The sequence below is a fragment of the Uloborus diversus genome, chromosome 9 (assembly GCF_026930045.1).
Source record: "Uloborus diversus isolate 005 chromosome 9, Udiv.v.3.1, whole genome shotgun sequence".
In the NCBI taxonomy this organism is placed as follows: domain Eukaryota; kingdom Metazoa; phylum Arthropoda; class Arachnida; order Araneae; family Uloboridae; genus Uloborus; species Uloborus diversus.
The window spans coordinates 157,761,444-157,780,075 of NC_072739.1; the positions used below are offsets into that span (position 1 = coordinate 157,761,444).

Sequence of the window (18,632 nt, forward strand, 5' to 3'; positions counted from 1 at the left end):
TAATTTTAAAAGATACGGAACAGTTAATGAATTTACTTGTCCTTTGTTTTTGAAAATGATGATTAACCAGCATTGTAATATCTAACTTAAAAAATACATTTTGTAATAAAATGCAGACTTTGAAATTATTTCCAGCGCCGTATTCATAAATAATACAAAACAAATAACATAGCTGTTTTTATAATGTTTTATTGTAACTCTTGTTGCATTGATTTAAAAATAAATCACGATAGAGATAGTACAAAATAAACATTTTGTGCAGTTTCTGTCAGTTTTTGCGCTTGGAGTTCTTATAACAATAATAGAAAATGCACTCTCCTCATTAACACAATAATTTAAAGCGAAATTTTGGAAATCATTACAAGAAACGAATTTATTCATTCAATTTCTCGAACAAAATTTATGTGAATTGAAAGTGGATAAAATAATGTTACAATGGGGTCCTTTCCAACATCTTAAAAGTTTTTTTTTCTGAAAGAGCATGCTTAAAAAACATAGCATCCGACCATTTTTAAAATCATTTGTTTAAATTTAATATTCATTAAAAAATAACTTAAATCGGTGAGCTTTCATTATTTATGCTTCTGCCGATGACATCACAAATGATGAAATGCCATTCATTGTTGCCATTCACAGGTCAAAATATTTAATTCGCCTCTTTACTCACGTGTATTGGCAACTATATGGTTAATAGCAAGCGTACAGCGCAAATTTTAATTCGCTGATTCATTATCATAACGTGGAAACGTGGTAGAAAAATGCGCCAAAGAGCATCATTTGTGACGTCTTCAAGACCACGCCTTGTTTGAAAAATCGGACATTTAAAAAAATTAATTAAAAAATAACTGTTGAGAAAATGAAAGAATTTTCTCGGTCCATGCTATTTTTTTTTTTTTTTTTGCTCATTCTATCAATTTCAATGACTAAAAGTACTACATTTGACTGAAAGAAACAACCTCATTGCAATTAGAAGGGCTAATGGGGTTGTTTTCTTCAGTCAAAAGTACTACTTCCGGGGCCATGTTATTATTATTATTTTCTTTTTGCTTATTCTATCAATTTCAGTGACAAAAAGTACTACTTTTGACTTAGGGAAACATCCCGATTGAGAGAATAGTCCTTATATCCAAGTTATCCTTTTACAAATTAACCCCTTCTCAAATTGAACTTTAACTGGTTGTAAGCATAAGGGGGGAAAAAACTTAAGTCCTGACTCGTGAAACTTTTATCTGTCGTTTCTTCACAGTCAATTAGGAGACACTCAACGTGCAAAAGTTGACAAGATTTGCTTACACTAGGAAGCTAATGACTAATGTGACCAGACGTCCCGCTTTTGGCGGGACAGTCCCGCTTTTTGTCTTACTGTCCCGCCAAAGTGTCCCGCTTTGTCAAAACAGTCTCGCTTTTTTTGTTTAAATTCCGTCACACAAGAAATATAACATACAATCTAGATTTTTTAAACGCTTTTTCGATTTTTTGCAGTCAGTAAACGTAAGAACGCCATGTAAAATGTTATTCTTTAATGTTTAATGCACTGAATTGCCTCCACCATGATTTGGATTGAAGAGGAGGAGCTGTTAAGCGTCAGGTGTTGGCCGCGAACGGGGGAAAATAAATTCTTTTCATTCAAATAAATTATTTTCAACTTGAGTTCTTTATTGGTACATTTGAGTTATTTCTTGGCATTTTTCTGTTACCTAAAATATTAAGCCTGAAGAGAAAAAAAAAACTACTCTACCCCCCCCCCCCCCGTCATGTGTCCTGATTTTTAGCTTGAAAAATCTGGTCACATTACTAATGACCGTTTTTTTCCTGACAGAGGCTACTTTCCGGTGCCCTCAACCTCGTGGTTTGTACCCGAGTGCCGTGGATTGCAGTCGGTTCTGGCTTTGCAGGGAGTACAAGCCTTCTCTACTCAAATGTCCGACGGGACAACTCTTCGACTTGGCTTCTCTAAGTTGCACTTATCCGGAAAAAGCGCAATGGTAAGTATTTAAAACTAGTGATACCCGCAAGGCTTTGCCCGTAATAGAAAAATCAAAAAGGTCTTTTGGTTCGCCTGTATATTTACAAATAATGTATGGTGAATTTTCTCGCCAGTTGGCTTGTACCCATCTTACGGTTCCACGTTATGATACTTTCGTATCTCGCCAATTGGCTTCTGCCCATCTTACGGTTCCACGGTATGATAAGTTCGTCATTTACTCGTCCGTCTTATGATATTTTTTTTCTTAAACTTGGAATAGAAAAAGAGCCGCATCGAATTTTGGAAAAATCGCATCGAGGTGCACACCCCCATGCTACATACTAATTTTGTGCCGAATTTCATGAAAATCGGCCGAACGGTTTAGGCGCTATGCACGTCACAGACATCCTGCAGACATCCAGACATCCTCCGGATAGAGAGACATTCAGCTTTTTTATTAGTAACTAGGGATATATACCTGTTTTCTCGTAGGACATTGTTTTATTTGAGCACAAAACACACTAACCTAAAACGTGATATTAGTGTCCTACGGTTACTAAAAAAAATATGGTCCTGTGGTATTGACAACTTTGGAGTGTAGGACCAGAAAAGCATACCACGCAATTTGTAGGACAATGTGTCTCAAATTACATAAATATTAACTAACTGACCAAAAAAAAATTCAGCTGGTTAGTAATTATATTTCATGTCTTCGTAAATAGTACATGTTGCAAAAGTGGGACATCTTTGATCGAATCGTGCATTTTGCAGGATAACTTTTTTTTCAGCTAATTTAGATAATTATTATGAGAATTATAAAAAAAGAAACCAGTTAGTTATAAATATTTGACAACCGCCAAATCAACAAACTACGTCCTTATTACCCCTGTTAGCTACCACTTACAAAATTTTTGTATTGGCTAATGTTGAGCGTCTCGACAAAATGAAGCTACGAACGGAAAATTAGCTTGTTAGTCTTCTTTACTAATAACTAGTGGCACCCGCGCGGCTTCGCCCGTAGAAAAATTGAAGGTCTTTTGGTTTGCCTGTATATTTACAAATAATATATGGTGAATTTTCTCGCCAATTGGCTTGTACCGACGTTACAGTTCCACGTTATGATAATTTCGTATCTCGCCAATTGGCTTGTGCCCATGTTACGGTTCCACGTTATGATACTTTCGGAATTTATGATAGTTTTTTTCTTAAAATTGGAATAAAAAAAGAACCACATCGAATTTTCGAAAAATCGCTTCGAAGTGCACACCCCCATACTACATACTAACTTTGTGCCCAATTTCATGAAAATCGGCCGAACGGTTTAGGCGCTATGCGCGTCACAGACATCCAAACATCCTACAGACATCCAGACATCCTCCGGACAGAGAGACTTTCAGCTTTATTATTAGTAAAGAAGAAAAGAAAAGAAGAAAGTTAAAGAAGTAAAGAAAAGAAAGATAATTTTCAGAACAAATTCTTTCCCATTTTATTAAATTTCTGTGAAAAATGGGCTTAAAATTGGAATAGAAAAAGAACAAAATCGAATTTTCAAAAAATCGCTTCGAGGTGCACACCCCCATGCTACATACTAACTTTGTGCCAAATTTCATGAAAATCGGCCGAACGGTTTAGGCGCTATGCGCGTCACAGACATCCTACAGACATCCTACACACATCCTCCAGACATCCAGACATCCTCCGGACAGAGAGACTTTCTGCTTTATTATTAGTAAAGAAGATACCAAGTAGATTACTTTAAGTTACAAAAAACATATCTATGCCTACATCCTGGACCCAATCTACGTAGGAGCGCACGAGGGTTCAGCCCCAGTGCTTCTTTCATTTCTTATTGGGAATTTGTGCTATATGAATGTAGTATTGAGGATGCGACATCGATTTCGATGTTTTTGCTAAAACATAATTGTTAATTTAACATTTTTTCTAATTTAGCTTTCATGAATTTCATTCGTCACGAGTGGTAAAAACATTGCACCCCGGATCCGCCGCACCGTTTTCTTGAGTGGTAAAATGCAATTGATTTGCTATCTATTTGTGGTGCGACATCGATGCCGATATTTTCGAAACATCGATGTTTTCACTATCGATGTTTTCTTCATCGATGTTTTCATCATCGATATTTGAGGGTCAATGTCTTTTCTAACATCGATGTTTTCATCATTAATGTTTGAGGGTCGATGCCATTTCTAACATCTATGTTTTGCATTCGATGTGTTTTCGGTGTCGATGTTTTATATTTGAACCAAAAATATCCTTAAAAAATAAGAATGTGTTTACAGTTTACAGTTATGATGAAGGTATATACGCGGCTTTGCCCGTAGCAGAAAAGTAAAAGGTCATTTGGTTCGCCTGTATATTCAAATAATAGATGGTGAATTTCTCGCCAATATGCTATGTTAATTTGCTCGTCTATGTTATGGTAATTCGCTCGTCCATGTTATGATAATTTTCTCGGTAAAATGTTCTTAAAATTGGAATAGAAAAAGAACAAAATAAAATTTTCAAAAAATCGCTTCGAGGTGCACACTCCCATGCTACAAAATAATTTTGTGCCAAATTTCATGAAAATCAGCCGAACGGTCAAGGAAATTTGCGTGTCACAGAGACCCAGCAGACAGAGATACTTTCAGCTTTCTTATTAGTAAAGATTAGTTAATGGAAAATATATCACACCGGAAGTAGATTTTTCTGTTGTTAGTTGCCGTTTAAACAAACATATGTTGCAGAAAGTTAAAAATCTTTTTTCCAGCACACTGTTTCAAAGAATATTGAATGTTTCTAAAATTTTCCCCAAATACAAACATAAGTGTTTTTATTAGTTTTTCTCTAAGATGTATATGAACTTATTATTATTGTTCATCACTCTCAATAAGTCGTTAATTTAAAAAAACTAATTTCAATTTAAATCTGTTCTTAGTATGTATTTTAAGTTGAAATAAATACATATTCTAATCTTTGAATATAATTCGAGTTTGATACATAATTTGTACAATTCTTCTATGTAATCCCGTTGGAAGTAAGTATTTTAGAACAATTTTTTATGATGAATTACGTTTCTTTTTCCTCTTCTTGACTTTCTTTTTTTTTTTATTTTGTGCGTGCATATTGTCAACTTTGAAAAAATTTACAAATTTTTCTAATTGTTTCGCGTTAATTCATTAAATAACTTACTTTCAGTTTTTGTACTATGCAGTTTGAATCTACGTAATCATTCTTATAAATTAGTTTTTACGCTTCATTTTTTTGTAATGTATAAGTTATTTTTCATTACAAAAAAAAAAAAAAAATGAAAATTTTAGAAAAGTAACTTATAGCTACATTTTAAATGTATAAGATATTTTTCTCTTTACATTATTTAATTTGGAATGTTAATAGTCAATTATTATTATTATTAACTTTTCTTTGACAGTTCTAAAATTTTCTAAATCAATAAATTGATTACTGTTAATTTAGTTTTAGCAGTAAAACAATTCTTTTAAACATACAATAAAAAGCTCGATGCTTCAGAACATCGATGTTCTTGGAACGATGTATCGATACCAACGATTTTTTTAATTTTGGACATCGATGTTTTGAAAAATCGAAGTTTTTTATCGATATCCCACCAATAGTAAGTATCTGCGTTTGTGTTTCAATCTTAAATAAATAAATTTATATTATAATAGTCAGAAAAATCAAAACAATTAAATTATCGGGTAATAAGAAGGTTCTCGAAAGGGGAGGGGGGGGAGTATCAATAGAAACAGCTACTGCGACCGGAAATCTACTCTAATATCAGGAGGGGGTAAAAAAATATATTGAGCATCAAACTATTATTGCTTTACACATTATGAATTGAACAGTTGTTTTTACAACTTATTTATCATAAAAACACTTAGTTTTTATTTCTGAAAAGAAAATTGTGACATTCATAATTAATTATCATCTTTGTTCACTTATTTCTTAAATAAAGTTTTTATTTTAAAGTACTGAATGGCATTAAAAATTCGTGTAACCCACAACTTATTGACACTTAAAATTCGAAAAATTCCCTACATTTAACATGAAATGAAAACTAAATTTTTATGGGTATTCAATTGAGTTTGACTGACTTAAAGAGAAGATTTTTTCACATTGATACATTTTTTAAATCATATGAAACCTACACGTTACCTATTAGTAGTGTTCGGTCAATCTAATCCGGTCATTAAAAAAATTACGAGTGATATTACATTACAGTACAATACTAACTCATACATCCATGTATTAAGATCATTTAACAAAAATTGATTGCAAAAATTTTACTTATAGAACTTTTTCCTCACATTTTTTTATTTGTTATGTTTTATTTTGATTTCCAAAGAGGAAAGACGAAGGATAGAGGGTGTATTTAAAAAAAAGATAAAATAAAAAAATAACGCAGTTTTCACTTGTTTGTCCAGAGAATCAGATTTTCAGGGATTGATAGGATGGATTCTGGTACCTCCGAAGAAAGCATATTATACCAATGAAGGATTAGTTAGCATCCTACCACTAATTATTCGACCACTAATAAGTTCTTTAATTTATCAATGAATGGTTTTGCTTCTAAGGACTGAGTAGTTTTGTAGTTTTTGAGACGGTGGATCGAAAACTGGAAAAAAAAAAAAAAAAACGCACCAAGATGGCGACCCACGTTTCCCCTTCGTTCCAGCTATATTTTGACTGGCAATTCTGCAGAAATATATTCTTCTAATCATAATTATCTACAAAAAAATCGTTTTTTGTTCGAAAAACCGTTAGGGTTGGTAAACTTCCGTGGGATACTGAACTATAAAAACATAATTTCAAATCCAAGCATCTTTGTGAATGAGGCTTTTATTTTCAGTTCATTGGTTCTCAGTAGCGTAACTAGGGGTTAGCTGGAGTGGCTCTCGCCAGGGGCGCAGCAGCCAGGGGGGCGGCAATTCGACTGATTATTATTTTTTTCTTTTTTTTAATCATAGGATTTGAAAAATTATTTAAAAAAAAAACTCTTAAGAAAAAGAGCTAGAGGGGATATATATATATATATATATATATATATATATATATATATATATATATATATATATATATATATATATATATATAGATACATATATATATATATACACACACACACACACACATAACATCTGCTGAGAAGGAACATTGGGCATCATTAAAAAAATGTTTAAAAAGAAAGTAAGAAAAAGAATTACAATGCTGCCTCATATTTGTCAAATTAATTAACCAAAATGTTCCACAAAAAAAAAAAACAAATTTTTCTTTGGAGGTCACAATGACCTCCGGCGACTTCTCATGTGTGTGACCCTGGGGGGGGGGGCGCAATTTCTTTAGTTCACCAGGGGCGCTAGACCCCATAGTTACGCTACTGTTGGTTCTATTGGTTTTTATGGCGCAAAAGCCTTAATAGGCTGAACTGCGCTTCACTCTTGAAGTGCGTAGTCGGTGGAAATAGATCCGATCATTAAGATAGATTCTTATCGAAAGTTTTTGCGTGACCCAGGTTTACCGGATGAATAAATTGTAACAACACTCAAAAGCATTTAACACATTCCTTGCATCTCTGTGTGCAGGTTATGTTATGTAATTTAGGGAATACTTGTTTAACATTGCTTTGATTTTCATTTTTAGCTCCCTGGTATTCACTATTTGGAATTTTTCCTATATATGGCTCACATATCTCTGTATCCTCTTTGTTTTTATCATTTACTAACAATCATACATAGTGGAAAAACAGTGTTATTGAAACAAAATAAGAAAGAAAAAGAAAAAAAGAGAAGAGAAAGAAATGGGGGGGAGGGATCATTTTTCATTTTTTTCTGACAAATTAAAGTTTTCTTATACAAGGACAGGTTTTGTAGTTTTTTCTTAGTTTCCTTTTTGATTTTTTTTTTCTATTCGAATGTCGATGTTCTGTAGCTTAACGTTTCTAAAAGTTATCATTTTGCTTTAATTTCAGACTATTTTTTCAGATTTTATACACTAAATTTCATACGTAAAGAACTCTAACAAATCGGAGCACTTCAAAAGTTATACCATAATACACACAGCAATTATCAGAAAAAAAGTTAATTACCTATGCAGAAAGACACATGCATATTTGCAATATTGAATACATCATGCAGTCGAAAAATTTGCGGGGCAAAGTGAAATTGTGAAATCTTTACTCTGCTTTTAGCGCCACCAATCTAGAGACATTTTAAGTATGTAGGAACGCATTGTAGTCTATTCCAGTCAAAAATAAATTCCCTCTGAAAATCAAAGAATATGATAATTCAAGCAATTGTCAAAAATGGATACTCATATTCTAATATTTTTTGTCAGTCAAAAATGATTTTCTTTTTTTTATTAAATAATATTAATATTGTTCTTAACATTTTAAATATTAATTAAGATCTACTAATATTCAGTGCAGTATTTATTTGTTTAATATTAAGCTCATTTGTATTTAAAATGCTTTGTAGAGTTAGTCAAGTGCATGCGGGGCAAAGTGAAATCGTTCATTTAATTTACGTATTCAAGATTTTATCAAATCACTTACGTATTCCTTTATTATTTATGTCATTTAAATTACTTCATTTTATTACTAGCAAAAATACCCGGCGTTGCCTGGGTCAGTAATAATTATTAGAAAAAATCGTTACTTGCTTTTGTTTTTTGTTTTAAGTAAAAAAATTTAAAACACATCTTTTTGACGTGATTAAAAATTGAGTTTCTTCCTTACCCATAAAACTAAAATAGCAATAAGTATAAAGAACAAAGTAGTATTGATTTAGAAACGAAAGCACTATATTTAAGCATATACAAATTTAAAAAACATGAAATTAATCTTCTCATGTTTAAAAAGATTAATCTGTTGATACTTTTTTTTAACATGGAGTCTAAAACCTTCTCTGTATGGCTAATTAAGTACGAAGTGATTAAAAAAAAGTAGCTGCGCTCGTAATCCCCTTATACTTGCTTTAGTTATTTCGGGAAATTTCAATCATTGTGGCTCTTGGTGCGATTTTACCGAATTTGCAAAAGTCGTTTCGGGGTACCTTCGATGATGCTCCCCCATTCTTTCCTTACTTTGTAAAACGATATGATATTAATTTTCGTTACAGAGATATCGTCGCCAGATGCTGAGATATTTTTGGTCACCATAAAATGGCGCTAAACAGTTTCATCCGAAATGTTACCAAAATAAGTAATAAAATTTGGTGATTGTTTGAAATTGTGCAAAAAGGAAAATTAATGGAAGTTTTTGTGCTGTTTATGGATTTGCCTAATTTAGTTGCTGGATTATTTAACACAGTAAAAAAAGTCTTTTGAAAATTCTTTGATTGGCGATATTTTGTTTAAATGGTGAAAGCTGAGAAACATTATGACGTAGTCTTCGGCTTCAAAAACAGCAACGTTGAAAAAACTGCCAAATGCATCAGCTACGGAAATCTTTCTGCAAAAATTTTGGCGATCTGCTGGTTATTTGGATAATGAGTAAGTGTTCAATTAGCATAAATAATAATAAAAACCATTAATTACATTAAAGTTCCGTTTAAATGGAAAATCATCAGCCAAATCATGTATTATTTGCCAATCTTGTGCAAAAATCTTACTTCAAGATTTGACTTGAGAAAAGCCTTGAACAATCACGAAAAGCAAAGAAAGTCAACAATGCAACAATTGTCGCTATCGACAGGGAGTTGAGATGATACACTAAATACTGTATTGAGTTGAGGAAAGCCTTCGAACATGGATCTAAAGAGCTCATAACTCGTTTTTTATTCTACTTAGAAATTTCGAACAGGTGCCATCTTCAGCAGAAAAATCAGAGCTTTCGATGGACATATAATGTAAATATGTGCAAGTATTTTTTCATCCCAATATTAGAGAATTTATACAAAAATTGTGTTTTATTGCCCCCCTAAGGGGGTTTTGCCCCCATAACGGGACGAAAACTACCCTATGTGTTATTCTGATGCATAAGCTATATTATTGTAAAGTTTCATCAAAATCCGTTCAGTAGTTTTTGCGTGAAAGAGTAACAAACATCCATACATCCATCCATACATCCATACATCCATACAGACAAACTTTCGCATATATAATATTAGTAAGATTCCCTTATTTCTTCATTCATTCGCTCATTTCCTAATTCATTCACTATTTTTTAAATTGATTTCTTGTTTCTCATTTATTAACTTATTTGTTTATTTATTTAATCCTTTATTGTTTAATTTCCTTTTATATTAATTCAATCTATTAATTACTCAAATAATTGATCAAAAAAATCTTTAATAATTGAATAAAAAATATGTCATTGAAAAATAATTTATATTTCACTTTGCCGCTTAAAAAAAAGTCAAAAATTTCCACATTTTTTTGGAGGAATAAATTTACGGCCAAAAATTAGAAATAATGCTTCAATGTAAGTTTCATGATAAAATATATTGTTCTTTCTTTATGTACGATAATTTTCAGAACAAATTTCCAATTTATCCATTTTGAAAAAATGAATTATTCAAATCATTTTACTTTGCCCCACATTCCCCTACTATATTTTTTCAAAAAATTAATAAATAAATAAATTAATGTCTAAACAAATAAGATATAAATTCAAAAAAAAAAGTTAATCCAACTTAGGTCAAGTTTGCTCCCGTTTGTGGAAACCATATTTATATTGCTTTAAAACTTAAATACATTTAAATAAAAGCATTGTTCAACAACAACCATGACAACAATGAATTTTTAAATAAAAGCTCACCTACGTTTTGGTATGAAATTAGTTTAAAACAATTATTCACGTTCTAATTACCTTGGAACATTGGAACAAATTTTATCTGATGCAGAAAAATCAGGGGTTTTTATTCTACTTTTTGCGAGTATTTTCTGGTCCTCATATTGGAGTATTCGCACAAAAATATTGATTAAAATTGAAATAAACTAATAGTTAATTAATAAACTTAATTATAGAATATTGCATTGTCATCGGGTCTGAGGCCGCATTCCAAATTTCAAAAGAACACGATCACAATAAGTGGGTGAAAGTTGAGCTGCAAGATTTTAATAAGATATATAAGGAGATAGTCAGCTAATAGTAGGAATTGAAAAAATGAAATCATTAATGGGTAGTACAAAAAAGCGTCTTTTTTTTATCGTCTGTAAACTTCAACAAAATATTGAAGTTTGACAAATATTTTTAAACCCTTCGTATCTGTGAGTTCAAAAATAGCCAAATTAGCCAATATTAGCCAACTCTGGCAACCGTGATGTGATCTTTACAATAGAATGTTATTTAATGGTATTTGTTGTCTAACTGTTGCCACAGTCAAGGGAGAAAATGTGAGTTGGACTGTAAATGGAGAGGATGATGGATAAGGTATGCCTCCGGTAAACTTCGGATTACGCATAGACATATTATTTTCCACTATGCAGTTGTTAGTTGACTTAATGATACATTAATTATGTTCCATTTGAATACTTGAATGAGTTGTTTTGGAGGAAGATAACAATTATTGAGTTCAAGAATCAATGACAATTATACAATGGTTTCGAAAACTTTTTTCGTTTCTAAATGCTTGATGGACTTCTATTTCCATTTATTGCATACTACTGCAACAATACAGCATACTGCATAGTTGGATCAAAGGGGAAAAAACCATAATGCTTATTTTAACGGAAGGTTTTTTTTTTTAATTTAATCTTTGCACTATTGAATAATCAGGTTTCAAAAGACAGCAGAAGGAAAATCGCACAAAATTGCGTATGCCGTAAGAACCTCATGGTTTTATGATTTATCATAAGGAAGATTCAATTTACTCTAAATAAACTTCTAATAAGTCTTTGGTTTTGCTCAAATTTTCTTAGCAAATAACAATGCGGAATGCCCTTCTGTGCCATGTTTCATTTTCTTCGGTACAAAGAACTTCTTTGTAAAAAGTATTAACTAATATTTGCTTAAACGAGAACTTTAGAATATCGGGAAAAGGGGTGTAGATAGAGATCGATTTTATACGTCTAAAAAAATACGTCAAAAAAACTTTTTTTGCTTGTTTGTTTCACGGTATTTTTAAGGTCTATATTCTGAGTCACTACATTATATTACTAGTGGTACCCGCACGGCTTTGCCCGCAGTAGAAAAATTAAAAGGTCATCCTTAAAATTAGAATATAAAAAGAACAAAATCGAATTCTCGAAAAATCGCTTCGAGGTGCATACCCCCATGCTACAAACTTTGTGCCAATTTTCATGAAAATCGGCCGAACGGTCTAGGCACTATGCGCGTCACAGAGATTCAGACATCCAAACAGATATCCAGACAGAGAGACTTTCAGCTTTATTATTAGTAAAGAACAAGTTTTCCTTTTTAAACCCACAAATTACAATCCAGTAATACAAAAAGTGGTGCAACATCGATGAAAAAACATCGTTATTTCAAAAACATTGATGTTTAAAAGTAAAACATCGATTGTATCAATACATCGACCAACAATCATCTATGTTTTGGTACACCGATGTTCTGAAACATCGAATCTTTTTAAGGTATATTCCATCACAATAAACTAAAAAATATTTTAATGCTAGAATTAAATTCACAGAAGTCCATTTATTAATTACAAAGATTTTTGAACAGTCAAAAAAAAAAAAAACTAATAATAATAATAATTTGTTATGTTCATTCTCAACTAAGTAATGAAAGGGGATAAATAATTTACACATTTAAAATTTAAAAAGAAGAAAAATTCAATGAAAATAAATTAGGATAATATCATAACATTCTTTAAATTTCCACCTGAATAATACAAAAACCAAAAGTAAGTAATTTAGTAATTAATGAAAATCAAATGGAGAAATTCATAAAGTTTTTCAAAGTTGATAATATACGTACACAAAAAAGAAAAAAGAAAAAGAAACTAAAGAAGAGAGAAGGAAATATGGTCCATAACAAATTATTGTTCTAGTGCAGTTACTTCCAGCGGAACTATATGGAAGAATTGCCCAAATTATGTTTAAGGTAAAATTACTTTCAAAGATTATAAATTTTTACAGTGACTTGAAATGCATACTGAGGAAATATTTAAAGTAAAATTATATATTTTTTAAATAAATGAATTATTGAGAAAGGGGGCAATAATAGGTTCATTTATATTATATTACAGGAAAACTGTAATGAAAAAAAATGATTTTTATATTTGGGGGGGGGGAGATTTATAAACACTCAATATTCTTTTTAACAGTGCGCTGGAAAAAGGATTGTTAACTTTTCTGCAATATGTCTACTTCTATAGACAACTAACAATAGAAAACTCTTTCCAATGTGATATATCTGGCAATCACTAATTAATAATAGAACTTTCATCATAACTGTAAGCATATATTTACATTTTTTTAATGTTTTTAATTTCCTTTTTTTTAAATTTTTGATCAATTTACTGAAATTTTTAATTTGCATGACACATTATACGTTATTCTGGGAAAATAATCTCTAAAAATATTTGAATAACATCTTAAATTATTTTTTCAAAGTAATGCTAAACAATGAAAGTGAGTTGAATAGAAAGAGTAGGTGTCAATTAGTCAAAAAATGAATACATGGTGCAAGAATTACAAAAATTAAAAAAAAATCAATACCCCCTTTATAAGTTGACCACCAAAGTACTGCAGCGCAAGTGGTCAACTTACAGAGGTTTCAAATACTTCATTTTCTTTAAAAGTGGTATTTTGTACTTTTCGAAAATTTATCATCCAGATATGGAATGAGTAAGAGGTCAGTTGCAGATGCTTGATCTCTAAAATTGTAATTCAGGAAGAGGATAAAACTATGAATGACGTTAATAGATTAAAACAAGCACCGATAAGAAAACTTATTATTCGAAAACAAAACATTCAAATAAGGAAAAGTGATATCGTGCAGATTTAAGCAAAGGATTTTCTTTTGAAACCTAAATGCTATGACTATTATTGTTGCTAAAAGTCTTTTGTAGCAACAAGGCAAAATTTAGCATACTACCTTGGATTTTTTATTCGAAAGATGCCTTGTATTAAGTGTCCCATTTTAACGAATTTCTTGTTGAATTTTTAAAACCAGAAATATTCCGCGTTCAATTTGCTATCTTAGAAGTGAATTTCCTGTTGTATTTTCCATTTCGAAAAGTCTCTATGCTTCTTGCGCTATAGAGAAAGCTTCTGAACAAAGTTTCGTGATGCGTTTTTTACTCATTTGTTAATTTTTTTAAGTTGCAAATGTTCCGGGATCAAAAAGCTTGAAAGTTTTGCTGTCGTAAGATTAAGATACAATAGACTATTGTTTATGTAGGACAGATACTCAAATGATTTTCCTGTTGAATTTTCCGTTTCACAGAAGCTTCAGATTAAATTCTTCATAGGAAATTTGCATTTATTCCACCTTAACAATATAAGACAATGAATTTTTATTTCATTTATATTTACTTTTTTTTTTAATCTAAAAATGAATTGGGACTAAACATTTTGAGAAGACTTATCAGACTACAATTGAAAAACAGTAAGGAATTGTTTTAGTGGTACATCATTCTATAATAGTTTTCAAAGCTTTGAAAACCTCGATAATACATTGTTTTAGTTTCATTTCTGTGACCTTTTGCAAACACAAGTCTCTCGGGGATGTGATTTTGTTTGACCCAAATTAGAGAATTAAGTCAGCAGAAATTCTTGTATCGCCCTTGGTTCTTTTATGGGAATGAAACTAGGCGTAACAGAACTGTTTTCGAGATGTCCAGTCTCTAGAATGTAAAAAACCTTTAAATAGGAATATGAATGTTTAAAGTCAAATCATGAATGTCAGATGAAGTTGTAGTAATTGTTTCAGAACAACTTAGAAAAAAAATCATTTGTGATGTACACTTTTACACTATTCATATTGGAAACTAAAAAAAAGAAAAGAAAAATAGTTTCTACTAGAAAAAGAAAAATAGTTCGAAAAAAGTAAAAAGTTCGCTGAAAAGAATCGAAAATGTTTTTTTTTTGAGCAATCACGATTGCTTATTGCTTGCATTTGACTGCTTTTGGCGTGCTATCATTTTATTTTCCCACCGCCACCCTCCGCACCATCACCGTCGACCGGCTCCTCACGATGCTGCTCCTATAGCGAAAGCCGTCCCCAGGTTGCGTCCATGTCCTACACACACTCGCAAACACACACAACTACACACACACACACATATACACACACACATACATCTACACACATACACACACGCATACATACAGACACCTACACATATACAGATAAACACATACACACACATACACACAACTTCCCACACATTCATGCCTGCACACAGAGACAAACACATATGCCTACACACACATACCCATAGCTCCCACCACACACATTCATACACACAACTACCCACACACTTATGCCAGCACACAGACACAAACACACATGCCTACACACACTTGCACATACCCCCTACACACAAACACACATACCCCACACACAAACACACACGCCTACATACACACACTAGTGATTGCGAAAAACATAGTTTGAATTCAAGATGTCAAAATTCAAATTAATTTTTTTTATTCCCTGTTCAATGCTGTTATTACTAAGCAAAGTTAACCATGAAAGTGGCAGTAAATAAAAACCCAAACTAAACTTAAATAGTAAACATGAATATGAATAAAGTGAAGGATACGGTAAATATTTTAAGAAGAAAATTTGTGCCAATGAATTTTCTCTGCGTATTTTGAAAGGAACTGTTGTAGTATTTTTTAACCTGATTTTTTTGTTCCGAAAGTCATTTTGATCAAGTTTAATTATTTTGGAAAAAACTTTATAGCAATTAACTCTTTTTTAAAGTAGGATTTTTCCACCTGACATTTTTCTTAGAAAAGTAAGGGAATATGTAAAATGGTAAAATATATTTCACCCAGTTGCAGCGTTATCCGTATGACAATATTTTAACCATATTATTGAACATGTAAGCGCATTCCAGTCAAAAAATAGTTTCGCCTTAAGATCGTGGTATGTTTTAACACAAGCCATTTACAAAACTTTCTACACATATTGCATCATTCTAAGGAACATCAAAAATAATTTTTGTATTTTAAACTGATTAAGCTCATGCTATTGACATTTCAAATAATGATTGGAATCTACTGACGCTCAGTACAATATTTTTTAAATTTATTATTGGGCATATTTTGTTTTAAATGCTTGGTACAATTTTAGTGCATGCGGGGGCACAGCAAATGTTATTTCATTTATTTATTTATTAGTTGACTAACACATTTATATTCATCCATTTATTCATTCACTTACTTATTCATTTATTCACTTATGTATTTATTCATTTACTTATTTTCTTATTCTTACGTTAATTTATTCACCTATTTATTTATTCATCGATTTATTAATTTAACGTTATTTATTTATTTATTTAATGTTTCATTCATTCATTCATTTATTTACTTATTCATTTAAATAAACATGTTTTTTATGATTAAATCAAATTAAATCAACATGAATTTGATAAAAAGAAATTTTATTAGTAGTGAAACATCAACAGAGCAAAAGTTGTCCTATTAAGTTAAAAAAAAAAAAACTATGAACGAAGAACCATTTTTTTTTTCGCTAAGAAATATTCTTGTTCCATCGTTGCCATTACATTTTTTAAAAAAAATTAAATTCAGTTTTTAAATAGAACACAATTTTAAAGATTAAATTGAATAAAAACGAGCAGGCAAAGGGTAAATAAACATAGTGTAAGAAGACAACTCCCCATGTGATTTTCAAACCCTGCTGTCAATTGTCAATATTATTATGTTCTTCTTTTTTCTTTTCTATGTTTTAAAACTTTGATGCTTCTAGCCGCGTGTTCCGTGTTTAGCTTTTCGCGCATGAATGAGAACTGGCCTGAGCCAGCGTAAAATTCTATTGTATTTCAAGTTTTGTATTCTTGGCAACTAATAAATTGTTAATAATGTAACGTGGGAGATAAAGAAGACAACAGCTACACGAAAAATCCCACGTTTTGAATTTAAAATCGAGCTTTGTGCATTCTTTTGCACATTCAAATTCCTTACCAGTAGGGTTCTCGCAAAACCGAGAACGTTTCTAGAATGTTACCCAAGCTTTCTAACAAAACGTATTCACTCTCTCGAAATTCAACCAGGATACGTTTTAAGCATTTAACTAAGAGATTGCGCTTTCTGTTGTTTCTTATTTAACTATGGAATCGGAAGTTTTTTGCCATAAAAAATATGTTAAAATAGGTATTTTTTAAAGCAATCAACGAATTGATTTTTACTCTTATTTGACCAAAGTTGGTGTTCCATTGATTTTCGAAACCGGGCTTCTGCGAGCATGACCGTCCACTTGACCCTGCAGGTGGTACTCCTCTGGTCCTGGGTTTCCACCAGCGGCGCTCTCCACCGGAATCCGCTCCTCCCGGGCGGCGGTTTCTATGGGTCAGCGCTGCATTTATGCTGAAATAATATGCGAAAAATTATTTCTAGCATGTCCAGAAGCAGCTTTACACTCTTGCTCCTGTATCCTATATTTAACGAGCAAGCTAAAATAATTTTTCACATTCTATCTAAGCATTAATGCAAAGCTGACCCATTCCTTCCAACTCTCCCTCAATTTTAACGGAGATTTCTTTAAAGAGTAAATCAGAATTGATTATATTTTCGACACAGATGACATTTTTTGGAGAAACAGTGCCATTACCCTGACGGGAATACCTCCTCCAGCAAATTTTACACTTGGGTAGTTGATTTGGGGAAAAAAAAAAAAAGAGATCCGTATCCGTATCCGCGGATCTACTTTTTTAACGATCCGGCACATCACCAGTCCTAACGCAATTCGTGATTGCGAAAAACATAATTTGAATTCAAATTAATTTTTCTGTTCTGTATAATTTTATTTTATTTATTTTTATTTATGAAAGAAAAGAAAAATTTATTTAATTTGCACAACATATTTATTCACGGAAAACATTTTAAAAACCTAACCTATAATGCAAGTACACCGGCGTTGTTTTATGGACACCACTGGCCTTAACAAAAAGAAAACGGAAATGTTATTTTTTTTATATTTTTTATTATTTTTTTTTTTTTAAATTTCTGATGGCATACATTATTTATCATTTTATAGATACTAAGAGTCTGTATTTTTTTTTATCATTATTATTATTTTATTTTTATTTTTTACTTTCTTTCCAGTTCCTCTTTGATTCCAAGGACGTGATGTCATTGCTATCCTGCTTGTGATTATGACTAGTTCCAGATTCAGTCTTTTGGTGTTTAAGACAAAAACAAACACTTTTAGAGACGTAATGGGTATTATAATTCCACATCGCTGTTGAACTGACGTGAAGCAAATATGACAAAAAATGGGATGCTGAACCTACTCAGCACAATCATGTTATTGTTGGAAAATCCTTCGAACGATATTGTGTTTAGATCGACGATTGTGATGGAAAATGTAATAATGACGCACACGAGCATATTTTTTTTAATGAAAAAATAGAGTTAAAGCGAAACTAAGAAACAAAATACCCCCTGATTGAGCTGAATGTCAAGGACTAAGAAAATATGCAGCTTAAACTAATCTTTCAATTATAAAACAGAAGAAATGAAAAAATTAGGATTCTAAATTTTCATTATCTAC

The 18,632-nt window shown here is 31.5% G+C and overlaps 1 protein-coding gene across 1 annotated transcript in view; it reads left to right on the forward strand.

Annotated features, from left to right (window-relative positions):
• The window catches only part of LOC129229495 (chondroitin proteoglycan-2-like), a 122,358-nt gene extending 104,091 nt beyond the window's left edge, over positions 1-18,267 (forward strand). Inside the window, exons 5-6 of the mRNA XM_054863812.1 lie at positions 1,820-1,985; positions 18,185-18,267. Coding sequence (XP_054719787.1) covers positions 1,820-1,985; positions 18,185-18,209 — 191 coding nt within the window. The 3' untranslated portion in view covers positions 18,210-18,267. The remainder of the gene's footprint in view (positions 1-1,819; positions 1,986-18,184) is intronic.
• Positions 18,268-18,632: the final 365 nt, after the last annotated feature.